This window comes from Pogonomyrmex barbatus, unplaced genomic scaffold (genome assembly GCF_055798465.1).
Source record: "Pogonomyrmex barbatus isolate J1 unplaced genomic scaffold, ASM5579846v1 scaffold5, whole genome shotgun sequence".
Classification (NCBI taxonomy): domain Eukaryota; kingdom Metazoa; phylum Arthropoda; class Insecta; order Hymenoptera; family Formicidae; genus Pogonomyrmex; species Pogonomyrmex barbatus.
The window spans coordinates 5,351,747-5,369,380 of NW_028297149.1; the positions used below are offsets into that span (position 1 = coordinate 5,351,747).

The following is a 17,634-nucleotide window of genomic DNA, read 5'->3' on the forward strand; positions in this document are numbered from 1 at the left end:
GACGTCGGAAACATATGTGCGCTACTTCCGGCCGAATGTCAAAACCGTCCGTTGGCTGCGGGGATCAGATTCATCGCCTGCGGAATCTGCGAACGGATCGCACGCGATCCCAATTCGGAAAGCCTTCGCGAGCGGAGATTCTTCTCGGCTTGACGTGAGAAATTCGAAAGGCTCATTTGTAAAAGCCTATTCATTTTTTGTATTTCTCAAGTCCCACGTGATCGCGTTATTTGACGCGCAATTCGAAATACGTCGCCGTTGACACGCAGCGGCGCTGCATAACGCGTCGTAAGGCCCTGCACACAATGGAAATATTAGGAACAGAAATAAATATTAAATTTTGAAAATAAAAATTTGAGAATAAAGATTGGAAATAGAAATACAGATTGGGAATAAGGATAAGAATCTAATCCATCCATTGTGCGTTATGTTTAATTTTTATTCTTAATTTTCATTTCCAAAATTTGATATTTTTCTCCATTGTGCACAGGGCTTAAGTCAAATCACGCATGCGCAATAGCACAACGTGAGTGTCCATCAATATCGTATATATTCTTTCATTACAGGTATTATTATGCCCCTCTGTGGCTTAATATTTATTTTAATGAAATATAGGAAATATATTAAATGTTGTAATAAACACATATATCAAACATTGAATATGTAAACTAACAGTTAATTTTGAACTATCAATTAGAAATGAATAAATTTGTTAATAACATATGTACATACACATTTATCTCACGCATAAATATAATATTTTGTGGAATAATTAAAATACAATAAAATATTATTTATACTATGAAATGTATTATGGCTCATAAAATATAGTTGTTAAGAAATTTATTTCTAATAATTAATAAACTTTTAAAATTAATAAACTTTTAATTTATATATATAATATTTAACGGTTATAGTAAATATAGCACTTAATATATTTTCTATATCACATATTAACATATTAACAAAAGTTATGAAAAATTTATAGAATTATTTTAAAATTAAATTTAAATACGAATGTAAAAATGTTCATCACATGATCTAAATGTTATTTACGCATGCGCACGAGAATTTCAGCGTGTATTTATCCCACGTATTCAATAATACTTCGGCAGTGTGTTGCGGTGTACCATTGGTGATTATGTGATCATTTTGCATGCTCACATTCAATAATATGGAACGTTCCCTATTTCACCTAGTTATGAAATTCTCAAGTATGAATTTCTCCATATCTTCGTTACCTCTCGCGTTGATGATATTAAACTCGTAATTTTTTGCAGAGATCCATGAAAATCTTCTGTAAGGGATGTTGCATCATGTAAGTCGATGACATGACGAGTAAACAAATAAATTAACGATCGTAAGACGACCGGTTTTCGCGTTCAATTTGTCTCGCTGTTTCATATTTGTTTCATGACGACATTCGACTGCGACGATACACTTTGCCGTATCCAGACATCTACGCTGCTGAGAATTTTTGTTACGACTGCTTGGTTTCGTCTCGAGACTTAGGTAAGAACAACAGGATATTTATTTAAAAAATAGGTTTTCATCAAGAAGAATAGAAAGAGTGTTAACATCATGATTACTTTGTAGTTATGATACTTTGTAGTTATGATTTCATGAAACATATAAATGACCACACGATTTTGACGCAACATTTACAGTGCATTGTGAGACGCAGTGTGAGAAGATTTTCAGCTTAAAGATTCTGACATCACTCTGAGCTATTCGCCCCCATGTAAGTTTGTTTTTCGTTCATCAAATCTTCAATTAGATATTATATGTATTACATGTATTATATGTATTACTGAAGTTTATTTTTCATTAGAGATAGATTATATATTGAATATTGACTTAAAAATTGACTCGTATTTATACAAGTAAAGGTCTGTTTATCGCTGCAGTTGATTAGCACTACAACTTTCTATCTCGCCAAACTTTATATATATCTATTTTATTTTAAGACCTTGCAAACAATGGAAAGGAAGAATTTGGGACAGGAATAAATATTAAATGTTGGAAATAAAAATTAGGAATTAAGATTAAATATAATACAAAATGGACACAAATAAATACAAGATATAATCATATCTTGTACTTACTTGTCTATTATATACACAGCTTAAACAGAATGAGTATTACACTAGTTACAAAGAACAGATCTTAAATAAAATTACAAAGGCCAATAAATGGACAAAAGGATGTATTTATTAAATTATGTATATTTTTTTTATATTTTATTAAGTCATTTTGATGTCACTACATCTTCTTTAGCTATTCATATGTATTAATACAAGAATTAATATGAATATAAAAAAATTAAGAAATATAAAAATAGATTAATGCACATGAAAAATCACAAAAATCATAGTCATCATAAAATGATTTAAATTTAATAAATATATTTTGTATTGTTTGCTTATTAGCCTTTGTATTTTTATTTGCATTGTATTTTATATATTACATTATATTGTTGGATCTATTTGCTACAGTGATTGTGAGACAGATAAGAAGCATACATCTTCATCATGAGCGAATCTGATGACTCCGATATCCTGGCAGATATTAAGGCTCTAGATGAAGCATTAGCTTTGTCTGTGAAAAATAAATCTCAAGAACATATTAGCAACAGTCGTCCACAATCCAGCAATGTCTCGTCAATAGGTCTTGATTCTGATGATGACAACGATAACTATATCAACTATCTTGAAACGAATCGAGTTATTGACAAATCTCTAAATGCTTATGAGATTAACACCAGATTGATCACAGGCTTGACGATAGCTAAGAAAAAGTTGTCTACTCTACTAGAAGAGTGTGAGCAGAAAATAAAGCTATTAGATGAGAAGATGATGAAGTCTATGGAACGGAACTTAAGTTCCAAATTGACAATAAGTAATGCTGGCATGCCATATTTTAAAGATAAGAATTACTTCAGTGCTCCCAAGAACTATGATACTTTGATGAAGGAAGCACGCGGCGAATTGTTCGTTGTATCTCTGAAAAAGCCAAGTCGTTGGTCAAGTAAAGATAGATTGATACTTTTAAACGCGATAAAGGATGAAACATATGCATCGACAATGCCTGACGAATCCAGCCAAAAAGTCGAGGAGTCTACATCTGACGGTACAATTAAAAAATTGATGCTTCCTTTAGATTTTAACAAAATGGTAGGTGCGTTGGGTGAAAGAGAGTTTGATTGGCATAAGATTTCCGCTATGGATTTTGGTAATAGACATTCGCCGAACGAATGCCGAGCAATGTGGAACGTTTATCTGCATCCTACTTTTAGAAAAACTGAATGGACAAGCACAGAGGATAAAAAACTACTAAGGTACGCGAAAGAATACAAGTATCAAGATTGGGACACTATAACGCAGAAATTAGGGACAAATCGTAGCGCCTATCAATGTTTCATTAGGTTTAACACTATTAAGAAAGTGCCATCGGCTGGGCGTTCTTGGACCAAGCAGGAGGACAGACATCTCTTGAAAATTATAAACGGAGTCAAGATTGGAGATTACATTCCTTGGACTGAAGTAGCCAATCATATGCGGCACAGAACTAAACAGCAGATTTACACGCGGTGGATGTACAGAATGGCGCCTCATTTGAGGAAAGGTAGATTCACTTATTTGGAAACGTCGGCTCTTCTGAAAGCCGTACAAAAATACGGCACAAATTTTGTTAAAATTTCAAACACTGTAATGCCAAATCGAAGTTCGATACAACTCCACCAACACTACGACACGATAATGGAAAACAAAAGTGGTTTTAATTTTTGGACTATCAACGATGATATGATGTTAATTAATCTGCATAAGAAGCACAGCAATAATTGGTCTAAAATAGCTACATATTTTCGCAACAAATCAAGAACGCAAGTGAGACATCGATATACTGCATTATTAAAATACATAATGAAAGGTATCAGTATTCAAAATATACCTAGACCACCTATAATTAACCATCCAAATTCTTTAGCAACCTTTAAAAAACAATCCGATAATGCATCAAAGAATACTAATAAAACTGAATCAGAGAAAAAGCTCAAGCATCGCGTTATAGGTAAATATGATATTCAATTAAGACTGTATGAAACTCTTTGTTTTCCACCTACGATGAAACGTAATGATCCTCACGAAAAACTTTACAATTTTGAAGAGCTTTTGCATGAGACCAAAAAATTATACAATGTATTGAATGTGTTAAAAGCCAATCTCGATATTCCTGGCGATTTTCTGAATTACATACAGTTGAATAATAGAGAGAAACAACTTTTAATTTCTCTAAAAGAATATATAAACGTGAAGAAAAACAAAATACAGGATAATGAATTCATAGAAAAGTTTAGAACGCGTATGTTTGGTTACTCCTCGGAAGATAGTGAAAGTGAGTACTTTATACCACCACTTCCGTTCGATGGATATGTAAGGACAAAAAGAACGATCAACCAAAAGAACAAATCTATAGATTGTGATTTACATGTTAATGAAAAATTCCTCGTTGATATACCTGCATATTTCCCTGAAATTCCCGGTGTGTCTCTTCTCGTTAGTAGTGAAGAGAATATTCAGTTTCACAAACTTGGTCAGTTCTTAATAAGCGATTATCATAATTACAATCAACAAAATATAGATTTGTATAATTCAATAAAATGCACGTTGTCTTTTGATAAAGGGAATAACGCAAACAAAACTTCATTAGGATATAACGAAGTGAGTGCAAATTCAAAAATAAAAAACATCATAGAAGATTACGAACACGCGAATCGATCAAAGGAGACTATCTCTACTCTCTCTATTGAAGAGTATAAGGAAATGGATATAACGAAGAATATAATTCTGCCAAATCAAGCAACTTTGTTAGGTTTGAAGAATTTGTTCCTTTGGAAATTACTATATGAACATCAAAATAAATCTGATCATTATGAAACGTTGGCGCCAAGTGAAAAAAAGCGAAAACGAACGACGACGATGACGACGACAGACCATCATCAACCTATACAAACAGAAAATGCTGAATATCAGCTGCTGCGAACACGTTTGTTGCAATTATTTAAACTTCCCATAGGTTTGTCGAACACTCTGTTACAAATAAGCGGACCAGAAACAATATTTTTGAAAGAGGAAGCAAACAACCAAAACACTACGTTAATTCCTTGCAGTGTGATCTCACGGAAAAAAACAAAATCTCAAGATATGCCTATGCAACTATATAAAAAAGTATGTTTAAGTAGCTTGAACGTTCCTGTTGATAACAATTTTCGGATATCGGATGATAAAGCGGAAAATCACCCTGTAATACGTAGCTGCAAAGTAATTAATAAAAAGTATAAAGTTGTTCCACAATAACGCTTAATCCTCAATTTCATCAATCAATTATGGAAATATTTAGGAAGTACTAAAGTTTTATTCACCTGCAAATATGATACATTTTTTTTTTAGTTCACATTCCTGTTATATTAAAGTACGTAGAAAAAAAGACCAGCCTTTATTTATTACAAATATAATCTTCTGAAAATAATTCATAATGTATTACATATAACACACACACATACACTGTGATAATTAGTGGTCTGGAGAGTTTAGAATGTACATATATACGCGTACAAACACATGTATCTAATATAACTGTAAGTAGAATATAAAATTTTACGTTTATAGATTTTAGGAAGGCCATAAGAACGGCTGCTAATATTATGTAATTTTATCGAAACCTATTTACAATCTACGTAATTAATGTCAAAAAATTTGTAATATTTGTAAAAGACGTTAGAAAAAATGCAGTAATAATGATTTATATAAAAAAATATGTCTATACTGAAGTATATCTCTCTTCTTTTTTTAACTCTTTTACAACAATGGATATATTTTCTTCTGACCCATTATAAATACTTAATAATAATGTTCTTAAAATCAGTGAAACTAATACTAATGAGCGATGCAGTAAAAAGATAAAATGCGAAATCTGATTTTATACATATATGCAACATGTATCATCACATACGCATCACATATTTTTTATAACAAGTAAATGCAAAATAAAATAGATTACTTAATAGTTTAAATGAGGCATCTAATATACTTTGAACATATTTGTTCATCGTTCTAATAAATATTAATTTATGTAAAGTGATGTGTGCTTTTCCTCTTTCTCTTACGTAGAGTTTTTTAGTAAAGGTTTATTTTTAATATATTATTATGTTATATTATACACGATGTAACAGATATTGTCTAATAGACCTATGGAAGAAGAAAATGCAGATGGATATTTTACATGCAATTAGTATCTGCACTGTATGCAAATAATTCTCATTCAGCTGATATACGTATATTTTACAGCTTCGCGTTAATATTCAGTACCTTTTAGTTTTATTATTTATTAAGTTTTTATAATGGTCATCGCTCAGTGGCTATTTTTTTTTTGACACCGAACTGTTGTAACCCGTTATGATTACCACGCAACCAGCTGTAAAAACGCTCCATAAGAGTAGACTTGATTCAATCTTACGAACCAATGATCTGAGATTGTCCAAAATTAATTTGAATGGCTCATTTGTAATCTTGAAGCCCGGCTTCTCTTGGAGAATTTTCATTTTTGTCAAGTATTCGATAAGTGGAGGATGAGCTTGGCTGAATATTGGAAAATACTCTCCTATTCTTTCTCTAGTCCACCAAGCATGAGTTTTCGATCTACATGCAAGATAACAGAAATAAATTATATACTATTTTGATGTATGAACTCAATTGTATATAATCGCGCACGTTTAAAGTACATATGAATACGTTTTATATGCTTATTTATATATGCTAATTTACATTAGATTGTAAACTCACATTTGGTTCCATGGCGTGTAATGATAGTAGTAAAGACTAGCTTTAATATATTTTGGCGGCCTGTCTGGGAATGGTTTTTCGACAGTATTTAATAGCGCCAATACCTCGGGCTGCCCGCTCAATAAACGATAAGCTAGAGACATTAACCATGGGTTTTGATTATAAGTACCTAAAGCAGCAAACCACATTTGCCAATCGAGACGAGGTTGATGAGGCGCTATAGAAAAGAAATATTAGTTTTTTTTTTTACTTTTTATGTTAGCTTGCTAATAGAAATAATGTATTTTATGTAAGAAAAATGCTTGATAATATAAATATATAAAAATATTCCTTATATCTCACCAACAAACGGTAATGAGTTGTTAACATTTCCTGGTTTATATAAAAATTCATATTCCTTCCATGGTCCTTCGATACTGTCGCTGCCTTCTATTATAACTTCTGGTCTACCGTCGATTCCTGTCATACGACGGAATAATCCGTAACTGTTCACTAGATGAAGGTGATTCACCTTTGCGTGTATCTGTCTCAGTTGAATAGGTATCGTCGAATTATGCGATTGATGCAAAGTGGAATATGGTACCTGAAAATATTTACCTCACATTTCACATATATATAGAATATTACGTACGTTCTGTCACGACAAATTTTTAATAATTATAAATTCACTCTTAAAACTGTCCAACCATACTTACGAGACTTATAGCAAAAATTGTGCATGCAGCTACGGCATAGAAAATCGTCACCAATGTAGTTGTTATTTTATTACGCATCCCTTTTGAAAAGAATGCAGAGTTGACTATTGAATCCACTACTGTTAATCCAAGTGAAATTATACCGATGCATATAGAAAGCAATACTACACGCGATAGAACACGATCAAATTGCTCTTGCGTAAATGCTGCAAAAAAAAAAGATTATAATGAATACAAATGCTATACATAAATACATAATTTTCATTTGTTAAAATAACATTAAATACCAATATTAGACTGAATGGTCCAGTTATCCGTAATCTTAAGACCATAATAAATACACGTTCCATATATTACTCCCCCATAGACTAATATGTTCATTAGCAAAGAGAGATAATTCATAACACGGGACTTATCATTTTTGGATTTTCGTTTATAAAAGAACTGATCATCTAGTAAGGATATGCATAGACAAATGGTAAGGAAATTGAAGAAATTGTAATTTCCAGTAGCAATAATGAAAATTTGTAGAAGCACCTAGAACAGCAACATTGAAATATTGTATAAGAATATTAAAGCCAATTAACTTAATTGACATAATTTTAAATATTTTATTGTTGTTTATTATAGACTAAATAAATATAACATACTTGTAGACAAAACGCCGTTATTCTCACTTTTCTGTTTGGGAAGAAAAATAAAAGCGGTACAGCAAGCTCGATAACATTTGAAGCAACAGTGGATAACCGAAGGAACCACGTTGGCAAATGATGTGCGTACCACGCCAGAGGAGTTGGTATACATTGTGATTCAAAATGAATATTCAAAGCTACAAAATATACAATTAATAATTACAATTATAAATATAATTACAATTATAAATTAGTGTGTGTATGTGTGTGTGTGTGTGTGTGTGTGTGTGTATCTTTACAAACATTAAATTCAGTAAGAATCATTTTACCATCTAGCTTCCACCAAACTGGGCAACCTGAGGTAAGTTTCACTACTCCACTTGCAAACATAAGGCGAAACAACAACCAACGCACGGTCCAGAATGTTACAACATCACTTGGGGTGCTCGATTTTCCACGATAAGGATACCAAAATGGTGCAACTATTATACATAGAAATCCAACTTCCAATAATAGAACATCCCTGTAAATTAAATGCAAAGTTTGATATCTTTTCATATGTCATTTGAATCATAAAGGAACATATGTTACAAATAATTATAAATCTAATAAATTTATGATAGTTGTAGATATTTGAGATTATCAAATTATAAATAAAAGTCATGGAACTCACCATTGAAAGAACATAAATGTTTGACCGATCTGGTATAAAGAATAATACAGAGACCATAGTCCTGCAAATATTGGTGCAATGCAGAATCTCTGCGAGATAAACCTACAATTGAATATAATTTTAGACATCAATGGTATTACAATTTTATAATAAATATAACTTTCATATTCATAAAATAATAAAGTTTATAAGATAAAAAAGACTTAAAATAACTTTTATATATTACATGATCGATATTTTTATATTAGAAAAATATTTTCTTATTATTAATTTCATAATTTGCAGCATACCCAGCAAAGGAGAGAATAATTCCAATAAGAGATAGAACATCCAGCATATATTCAACATTTAAGCCCAGATATGGCGCAAACCATAGAAACGATGGTTTTTGCTTCAACTTATTAAGTAATGGTCCACGTGCCTTGAGATCCAACTCTGTTCTGGCTGGGAGAATCCCATTATCGCCATACAATCCTATTTTATATTATTAATTAGAACATCATTATAACATTAAATCTTGAATCTCTTTAAAGTAGATATTTATATATCCCAAAATAAACTTCATATAAATCTTTTATTCTAAAAATATAAATTACGCTTTAAGATTACAATTTACAATTTGAGCATCAAATTTCTGTTATGCAATATGAAAAGATGCAATTACTCGAATATTAAAATAGAAATGAGATTCTGTCAACATATCAATAGGTTTGTTTTTTTATGGCCAATGTACGTGAAATAAAATAGATATAGACGTTGAAATTTAGTTGAAAGCAAGAGAAGAAACTTTAGTACAATCCAATGCAGCAATAAAATACAGGTCTAATATATCGTTGCTAATCGACTCTCATCGTTTTTTTACACATTAAGAATGTTTTCGAATTAAACGGAGGAGGACGGAAAATCTCGTAGTGTAGAGGAAAAAAAAAAGCTCATACGGTCGGCAGAGAATGAATTTTACCGAATTTCACTCACCTGGGATCTGTACGTAGAAACTGAGGAATGCGAACAGGTATATGATGCAGATCCCGCGCAGAAACAGGTTACGGGTGTAGCGTACTTGCGCCATAATCGCGATCGTGAGTGCCCGGCACTGTTTTATGTGAGAAAGTCCGCATTTAACGCGCGGAATAACGCGCGTCCGTGCGTAATGCACCGCAAGATAATATGCCGGGTAGGATACGACGGCGACACACGCACACAACGTCGAATAAAGTCGGGCGACCTTTCGAGCACAGGCTATCAAAACACCCGCATACACCCATCATACACGCGCGCGCGCGCGCGCGCGCGCGCAGGTACCACGCACACCATACATACACATACACGTGTAAAAAAAGGAAACAGAAAATCAACAGCGAGCAGAAAGTCAAGCCAAGCCACTTTACTATGTGTTTGGTTTCCAAAGAGTGTGATTTTGGATTGGTTTCGCCACCATGCGTACAGGATGTCCTGGAAATAAGAAAAAAATATTATATGAAGTTTGACCTGAAATTTTTTATTATAAATAAATATTGAAACGAAACATTAAATAGGCAACAAAGGATTTTTCAATGCGCCGGACATTAATGGAACGATTTAGTAACGCAGTTTAAAAAGCTGTCCTTGCAGAATTTTTTAATTCATCGATTAATAAATCGCATTATGCGCAAGGGCAACTTTGCTCTAAAAAGCAAAGCAGCATTTGCGCATTATGCGATTAATCAATCGATGAATTAAAATTCATCGTCTTATAATCAAGCTTGACATCAACTTATTACAGTAGAAATTTCCTAGGTATTTTGTTGTATCGATAATTGAATTATTAATTTGATGCATTTTCCTTTCTCAGAAAATTTGTATTGTAATAAGTTCCCTACATCGATGTCAAGCTTGTATTATCAAGAATAACATTTTGAAATGCATTACTAAATCGTTCCATTAGTGTCCTGCTCATTGGAAAATCCTTTATTATCTATTTAACGTTCCGTTTCAATATTCGTTTATAACTTTATAATAAAAAATTTCTGATTATTTAATGTCCAATTTCAATTTAATTTCAACTCAATCTCTAATATGATTCGGGCATAAATTCTGATCTACAATAGGTGATTTAAACCTTAAGCTATAAGAAATGGACGAATCATAGTCGAAGAATAGGAGAATAATCGACTATGATTGGTCAATTTCTTATGACTTAAGACTTAAATCACCTATTATAGACCGGAACCAAGGCAACCAATCGAATGAAACGCATTTTAAATAATCGTCTCATGTGCAGCAGCCCTTCGTCGTATACGTTCGTCGTTGCTCGGTTCGTTCTAACGTCACTTCCGGAGAGAGCCAAGTAGCGTTAGGGAAGTCGTGTACCATACTTATCTCATCATTTCCAGAACGATTCGAGTACTGTAGAATAACGTAGAAAAGAGAAGAAACGGCTTTCCGTGTTTCTGCTTCAATCCGCTTGTTCATCGAAACAAAGAGAAAAAAGAATTATATAGAGAGATAATAAAAAAAAAAAAAATAATGCAGAGTGCCAGTATGGTCGAGCAACTCGGTTTGGGTCCCGAGGTTCGCGAGCTCAAGTTAGGTCCTAGTTTTACCAGTAATAGCTCCAAGTTTCATACCTTAAAATGTAAGTTAAACGGTCTCGAGACAATTCTTTTCACTATACGCTTTGTCTCAATGTTCAGAGAGATGTTTGATAGAGAATGCATACAATGCTCATAGAATATTTAATCTCGTGTACAATTCTTCCAGATGATTTCAAGCCTGCAAGCGTCGACGACTCTAAGGTGGCCCGAGTCGATGTAGGTTCAGACAACACGATAACGGTCACTGTACCTCATCTGGATGGCGCTGGTACTCCACATACTGTGTTCAAAGGGTCGCAGAGACCCTACAATAAGGAATATGTCCTGATTTTCGACAAGGTTACTGGGGAGATTACATTAGAGAAGCTAACCGCGAATATTCAAGTTAAAAAGACACGGTACATTTATCATAGTTTATTGTATTGCATCATATATCTATTATATTATGCCAAGTTTCATTACAAGTTTTGTTTCTCGCAGAGCGGAACCCAAACGCAATAGCAATAGCAATCCCATGTCTGTCGAAATTAAGAAGAGCCCTACATATGGCAGAGCAAATGGAAGGACTAAAGTTATTAGTGGAAAAAAGAGGGAACCTTCATTACAACTGCATCCTAAACAGAGTCCCCAACAGGCATCGTCATATGACAAAACAAGTCCACCAAATACATCTCATAATAGGTAGGTATTAGATATAAATTTAAATTAAAATGAAATGAGGAAAATTTTAATCACTTTCCTTCATTTTTATCTAAATTTATATATGATATAAGTTTATTTATTTGCTATTTGTGCTTATATTTTACACATTTTTATTTTATTTTTTTTTTTTTTTACCACAGGCTCAAACAACAGTTATTATATAAGATATTTAAGAAACGAAATTAGGGCTATGTTCTAAAATTTGCTGTCATAGTACTAACAATCTATAGTTTACGTAATGTATGTTATTATTAGCACTAACAGTAAGTTTCAAAACGCAACTTAACTATATTAAATCACTTGATACACTGATCCCAGTTGTTCACCAGTACAACCATCAAATACACAATCAACTTTGGCCAGTCTTCCAATGATCGGAGCCGACACTGACGATTTTGCTCTGTCGACATCGATGCCTGGATCTTCCTCTACTCAAACTGTAACTTCTCAATTAATTCCAATATCACAGACAAAATCGAATACTTTAGAAAGCGATTCCAGTTCGAGCAGTTCAAGTTCCGACAGTTCAAGCAGCGATTATGAAACGGAAAACGTGTCTGTGCCAACAATTAACGGTAAATAGTAGATATATTAAAATAGTAGATATATTCGTATATCTTTTTTTTTCTCTTTTACATTATTCATTTATATTTATAAATTTATTGGAAATATCTACTCAATTAAATGTCAAGCTAAAGTTAAATCTGAGAACGTTAATTTTTTTTTAGGTCATTTGAACGGTTCAACTGCCTCACCCACACTGTTCATGTCAGACAATCTCTTAAATGATGATCTGCAATTATCGGAATCAGAATCGGATAGTGATTAACGGTGATATATTGATAGACTTAAGAAACAAATACTCTAAATAAAAAGTCTTCTCTAAGTAATCTTAGTTTAACGATATCTTCTTGTTAATATATCGATCATCTTTAATGGATTAATAAAAAAAATCAAATTCCTTAAAATTTTGTATATGATGATTATAGTAGGTGCAATTATTTTTTTATAATTGTAAAAAAAGAATTAGAGCTAATCTTTGCATGAAAAGTATAGACTAACACTGCATTAATTACGAATATTTATTTCGAGAATAAAATATGAATAAATAAAATGTTCATAATATAATTGATTCATGAGAGTGTGTGTGTGTGTGTGTGTGTGTGTGTGTGTGTGTGTGTGTGTGTGTGTGTGTGTGTGTGTGTGTGTGTGTGTGTGTGTGTGTGTGTTGTTCTGAATTGTAGATATCTACTTTTTGTTTGTTTTCTATGAAAATATAAAGCGTACATAACAAATACAATAAATAGCGGATTTTCTTTGATTGTATCTACACATTTTTATGTTTGATAGCTCTGATAATCTAATATCAGTCTAGCTAATTGACTACGTTTACCCAAGTGATTGTTCCTCAGTATAAGACAACTCTTGTAGATGTTGTCGTTGAAAATGTTGTCGCAGTTAATATCTTTGTATTTTATCTTTAGTGTTGGTTCTATCGCGCGAAACACATGCATATCGCTGAACGACACGTACATTTCGAATAGAGAAGTTACAGGGCTATGCCTGGAAAGTTTCAGTAGAGTAGCGATATCCTTATCTGATCGTGCCAATGGAATATTCGCCTCGACTGTCTGTCGCACTGAAATATTTTGAAATATAAAATTTTCATCACAATAAAAAAAAAACATTTGAATTTCGCAATACGAATTGATGAAAATATATACTCTACGTACTTGCATTGTAATCTTTAACGTAAAATGCGATATTGTTATAATTCTGTTCGTCATATTTTCCATAATTGCTATTTACGTCAACTTCGTCGTGGGCTGCTTCATTCGCGTAAATTATATCGGGATGAAACTCGATGAATGGAATTGGGCTAAATATCTGATAGTGACTAATAGTATTCATTCGAACCTGATAAACACGATAACGAATTAATTTAAAGTTAATTATGCATAATGTTAATGTTGTATAATATGTGTACATATTTACTCTGTTTAAGTAATCTAGTTTCAATTTCGTTCCTGTTTCGACGAGAAGAATTAGACTTTCCGCAGAGAACTTTTTTGCGCATAAATCAGTCACGGCGATCTTCAACATCGGATCCCAGTCTGTGTAAGTTACATTGGCTGGCAATCGTATTGAGAGCCAAGTAATTTTGGATTGATCTTTTTTATACTTTTCGTTCAACATTAATATGTATTTTTTAACTTCGAAATAGACGTCGCCTTTGCCCTTTGACGGTAAATCAAAATTGTATAAGAGAATCTATAAAAATAACATATATAAATAACACATAAGTGTCCACCAATATCTAGTAACCAATATCTTATTATAAAACTATTATTTATAATACTTAATACTATTTTTAATACTGTATTTTAAAAAATAGGATAGTTTCAGAAACAGATTATTTCAACTAACCACCATGAGGAAGGTCTTGCATTTCTTTTCCATACAATTTTGTGCATAGTGTTCAATAAAATTTAACGCATCTTGCTTCTTACTCAGGTCGATAGTGATGATTATATTAATCCTTGTATTTTCAGTCACATAAGGCACGGATATGATTTCTACTTTTCCCAACGGCTTGCAGATCTCGACTCGCTTTCTTATTTCCCTACCTGTGGTCATTTCGCTAAATACTAAGTCGAGTATGTAATCCATCCCCCTGGATGCATCGAATTTCAGGTAGCCATTTAATAGTCTGACGAAGTTCAATTTATTATCATACTTATTTATGATATTATTCGTAGCTGCATTTATTACGTAATCTACATCAGATTTTCTATCGCCCTTTAGTTCTTGAATGTTAATAAAATCAGTTTCAAAGAAAACATGAGACGCATTGAAATATGACCATCGCAAGACATCAAAGCGTCCTAAAGGTTTATTTCCAGGTTGATTTCCAATGGGCCACGACACGTTACGTTGATTTGGTGGGCCTAAATATGCAGTTGCAGATATTACTTTACGTATATCAGTGATCTGTTTGTTAACTTTAATGGAATTTATCTGAAAATAACATGTGACATGAAGTACACAATATGAATTATATTTTTTCAAAATATTTTATGATTCAAACAATTTAAATTATACATTATTTTAGGAAACTTACCGCGGCGAAGTACATGTTGAATTTATAAACCATCATGTGGTCGTAAATAGGATATATGGAAAGTGAATTCTTAAATTCATCTCGTTCAGTCAATCGGGCGAAATCTTTTTCAAAGTTAAACGCAGGTCTCAACTGTGTAAATGTGAAATTTCGTCCCTGTATATGATTAGTACAGGGCATAGAGGTGGAATGAAAAATGCAACGACCGAAATTGATGTCATCTGAATCCGAATAAGCATTCTTGACACACCAGTCTAGATTATTTTTCATTTCTTGTATAATAGAATTGCTTAAAAGTATGCCGGATTCTGAAAGAAATTTTAGTCTCAATTGATAACTAATTGCTTCATCAACTTATAAATCTAACTTATAAATCTGTATCATTTACCTAAAGAACAATAAGTGTCGATTTCACTTTGAACTCCTATGTGAACGTTCTGGCTCACAGTTATTTTATTTACAAATTCCACTAGGCCTCTTGCGTTTATGTAATTCACATCTTTAGTTAGAAAATAATAATCGTAGCTCTCTAAATAGTTGTCAACGATATATTTCATAGCATGGAAAGGTTTCAAAATGCTTCTTGTGTCAGTAAATCCCACTATTCCAGGGAAAGAAACGTTCGGCTTGGTCCCCTCTGGTATAGAGATAAAGTAGCGAATTTTATCTACTATATGAGCAACTGTTTTGTTCAGCGCCACGTCTCTGCTGTGTAGATGCTCGCGGCTAGTTATGATTCCCACAAACAATTTTTCCCTAATTCCAAGCTCTGTTGAATAATATCTTGGACGTACAAAAGTTTTCTTTGTTTTCTGTACTTGCTGTGGTTTACTATCGGTATTTATTCTTGGCTCATAGGGATCTATATCTTCCAAAGTATTCAAGGAATGATCAAAAGACTCCACTATATCGTGTTGTTTGTCAATGTCAATTGGTATCAAGAGGAGGCTAAAACTTAGACCCATGCATATTCCCATTATCATATATGCGTTGCTCCAACAGAGGGAATATAATATTTTGAATAATGCCCTCATTTTTTGGTTAATTGTTTAACAGCTATTTTGCTTAAGGAATCCTGTTTCTTTTTCTTTGATTATCTGTATTACTTAAATTAATAATATTTGTTGAAAGCTACTAAGGAGAAGCAAATTTCTTCTTTATCTTCGAACATGCTTCATCATAGACATAAAGATTTTTGTAAGTCTTTTGTAATTTGTGACAATACCTGTATAATTAACATTAAATAATTAATTAATACATTTGTATTTCAGTATATAATTAGCTTAACTTATAATGTATTATATACCTGTATGTATAAATATAATACTAACTTATATATACGTTTTGCACTTGTCAAAATTTCGTAATAACCTTAATTTCGTGATGAGATTCGATACATGAACACTCGTGCATTATTTTGAAAGCTTTATAATAATTAAGTCATAATGATTAGATTTATGACTACTTTTTGTGCAACAGAGAAACTAATATTATTTATAATATTACTATAAATTCTTTTTATTTCTCTCTTTTCTTTCTATTACTATTCGTACACATCTCTGCTTTCCACGTCGTGTACACGACAGCAAGCACACACATATAAATTATATAAGCTTTTAAGAAAACTTATTCATTGAATCAATTATAGGCAAATTAAAATATTTCTGAATTTTTTATTATAAATAATAATAACAGATATTCCGGATAAAATCAGAAATTTATCTTAATAATAATTACATAATAATTACATTACAATCTTAACATGTAAAGTAAATAAAAAAAAATGTGTAAAAAAACTTAATGCATAAAGAAAATAAAAAATAATAAAATAAAAGAAAATAAAAAAATAAAATCAAAGCTTTTTTTCAAAAATAAATTGCTTGAAATTTTTTTTTATAAATTTTCTCTTTTCTTCGTCTTTTACAATTTATACTTTTTACTTCTTAATATTCAATTTAAAGATCGAACTCCTGAAATTATAATTTTTGAAAATGTTGAAAAACTTGAAATTTTAGATAATACAACTTTCTTGTTGTCTTCTTTGATACATTAACTACTTTATTGTATTCTTTGATTTTCGAGACTTTAATTTTTGCAATATTACAAAATATAGTTATAAAATATGCATCATTATTAGTAAATCAAATTATTTTATAATATATTTTATATAGATTTTTATGCAAAATACACTTATACTTATATTTAAAGAAATTTGCAATATAAGATGTCCCACACAGCATAAAATGTCTCAGCATTGTCTAATAAATATTACAAATATCATTTTTGAAACGTTTCATGTGAGACATTCTTGATATATTCTATAGACATTTGAAATAGAATATTGAAGTGTAAGATATTTTAGAAATATTCTATTCGAAATATTACATTTACATTAC

General features: G+C 31.8%; 4 protein-coding genes across 10 annotated transcripts; 2 read left to right on the plus strand and 2 right to left on the minus strand.

Annotated features, from left to right (window-relative positions):
* Positions 1–14: 14 nt before the first annotated feature.
* Positions 15–5,830, plus strand: Pbp95 (proximal sequence element A Pbp95). Of its 5 annotated transcripts, none has more exons than XM_089081524.1 (5): positions 15–154; positions 1,281–1,318; positions 1,456–1,512; positions 1,668–1,741; positions 2,496–5,830. In XM_089081524.1, the coding sequence occupies exon 5, from the start codon at positions 2,532–2,534 to the stop codon at positions 5,355–5,357; it is 2,826 nt and encodes a 941-aa protein (XP_088937650.1). In that variant the 5' UTR covers positions 15–154; positions 1,281–1,318; positions 1,456–1,512; positions 1,668–1,741; positions 2,496–2,531; the 3' UTR covers positions 5,358–5,830. The 5 variants fall into 5 exon arrangements, with proteins under 5 accessions (XP_088937650.1, XP_088937648.1, XP_088937647.1 ...); XM_089081523.1 differs by lacking the exon at positions 15–154 and adding an exon at positions 990–1,214; XM_089081522.1 differs by having other exon boundaries at positions 1,281–1,512.
* On the minus strand, positions 5,396–10,350 carry LOC105423156 (lipase maturation factor 2). The gene is made up of 10 exons (XM_089081528.1): positions 9,818–10,350; positions 9,133–9,316; positions 8,843–8,944; positions 8,499–8,692; positions 8,188–8,366; positions 7,825–8,074; positions 7,538–7,743; positions 7,185–7,425; positions 6,843–7,059; positions 5,396–6,698 (listed from the first exon to the last, which is right to left on the minus strand). Exons 1-10 carry the CDS (start codon positions 9,909–9,911, stop codon positions 6,419–6,421), a joined length of 1,947 nt encoding a protein of 648 aa, XP_088937654.1. The 5' UTR covers positions 9,912–10,350; the 3' UTR covers positions 5,396–6,418.
* Positions 10,351–11,133: 783 nt separating this feature from the next.
* Positions 11,134–13,085, plus strand: Eaf (ELL-associated factor). Its single transcript, XM_089081530.1, has 5 exons — positions 11,134–11,456; positions 11,582–11,813; positions 11,896–12,096; positions 12,436–12,692; positions 12,846–13,085. The coding sequence occupies exons 1-5, from the start codon at positions 11,348–11,350 to the stop codon at positions 12,944–12,946; spliced, it is 900 nt and encodes a 299-aa protein (XP_088937656.1). The 5' UTR covers positions 11,134–11,347; the 3' UTR covers positions 12,947–13,085.
* Positions 13,086–13,185: 100 nt separating this feature from the next.
* Positions 13,186–16,808, minus strand: Chpf (Chondroitin polymerizing factor). 3 transcript variants are annotated; one of them, XM_089081527.1, is made up of 7 exons: positions 16,610–16,808; positions 15,627–16,463; positions 15,239–15,546; positions 14,545–15,135; positions 14,113–14,388; positions 13,851–14,034; positions 13,186–13,756 (listed from the first exon to the last, which is right to left on the minus strand). In XM_089081527.1, exons 2-7 carry the CDS (start codon positions 16,270–16,272, stop codon positions 13,455–13,457), a joined length of 2,307 nt encoding a protein of 768 aa, XP_088937653.1. In that variant the 5' UTR covers positions 16,273–16,463; positions 16,610–16,808; the 3' UTR covers positions 13,186–13,454. The 3 variants fall into 3 exon arrangements, with proteins under 3 accessions (XP_088937653.1, XP_088937652.1, XP_088937651.1); XM_089081526.1 differs by having other exon boundaries at positions 16,570–16,808; XM_089081525.1 differs by having other exon boundaries at positions 16,545–16,808.
* Between the last annotated feature and the right edge of the window lie 826 nt (positions 16,809–17,634).

Bases quoted from the DNA above. Each gene is read 5' to 3' on its own strand.
- Chpf (XM_089081527.1), bottom strand. From the start codon at position 16,272: ATGAGGGCATTATTCAAAATATTATATTCCCTCTGTTGGAGCAACGCA. The intron at 14,035-14,112 runs GTAAATATGTAC...CGTGTTTATCAG, and splicing joins AACTAGATTACTTAAACAGA to GTTCGAATGAATACTATTAG. The intron at 13,757-13,850 runs GTACGTAGAGTA...AAAATATTTCAG, and splicing joins CGTTAAAGATTACAATGCAA to TGCGACAGACAGTCGAGGCG.
- Eaf (XM_089081530.1), top strand. From the start codon at position 11,348: ATGCAGAGTGCCAGTATGGTCGAGCAACTCGGTTTGGGTCCCGAGGTT. The intron at 11,457-11,581 runs GTAAGTTAAACG...CAATTCTTCCAG, and splicing joins CAAGTTTCATACCTTAAAAT to ATGATTTCAAGCCTGCAAGC. The intron at 12,097-12,435 runs GTAGGTATTAGA...CACTGATCCCAG, and splicing joins CCAAATACATCTCATAATAG to TTGTTCACCAGTACAACCAT.
- Pbp95 (XM_089081522.1), top strand. From the start codon at position 2,532: ATGAGCGAATCTGATGACTCCGATATCCTGGCAGATATTAAGGCTCTA.
- LOC105423156 (XM_089081528.1), bottom strand. From the start codon at position 9,911: ATGGCGCAAGTACGCTACACCCGTAACCTGTTTCTGCGCGGGATCTGC. The intron at 8,945-9,132 runs GTATGCTGCAAA...ATTCAATTGTAG, and splicing joins ATTATTCTCTCCTTTGCTGG to GTTTATCTCGCAGAGATTCT. The intron at 7,744-7,824 runs GTATTTAATGTT...TTTTTTTTGCAG, and splicing joins GACCATTCAGTCTAATATTG to CATTTACGCAAGAGCAATTT.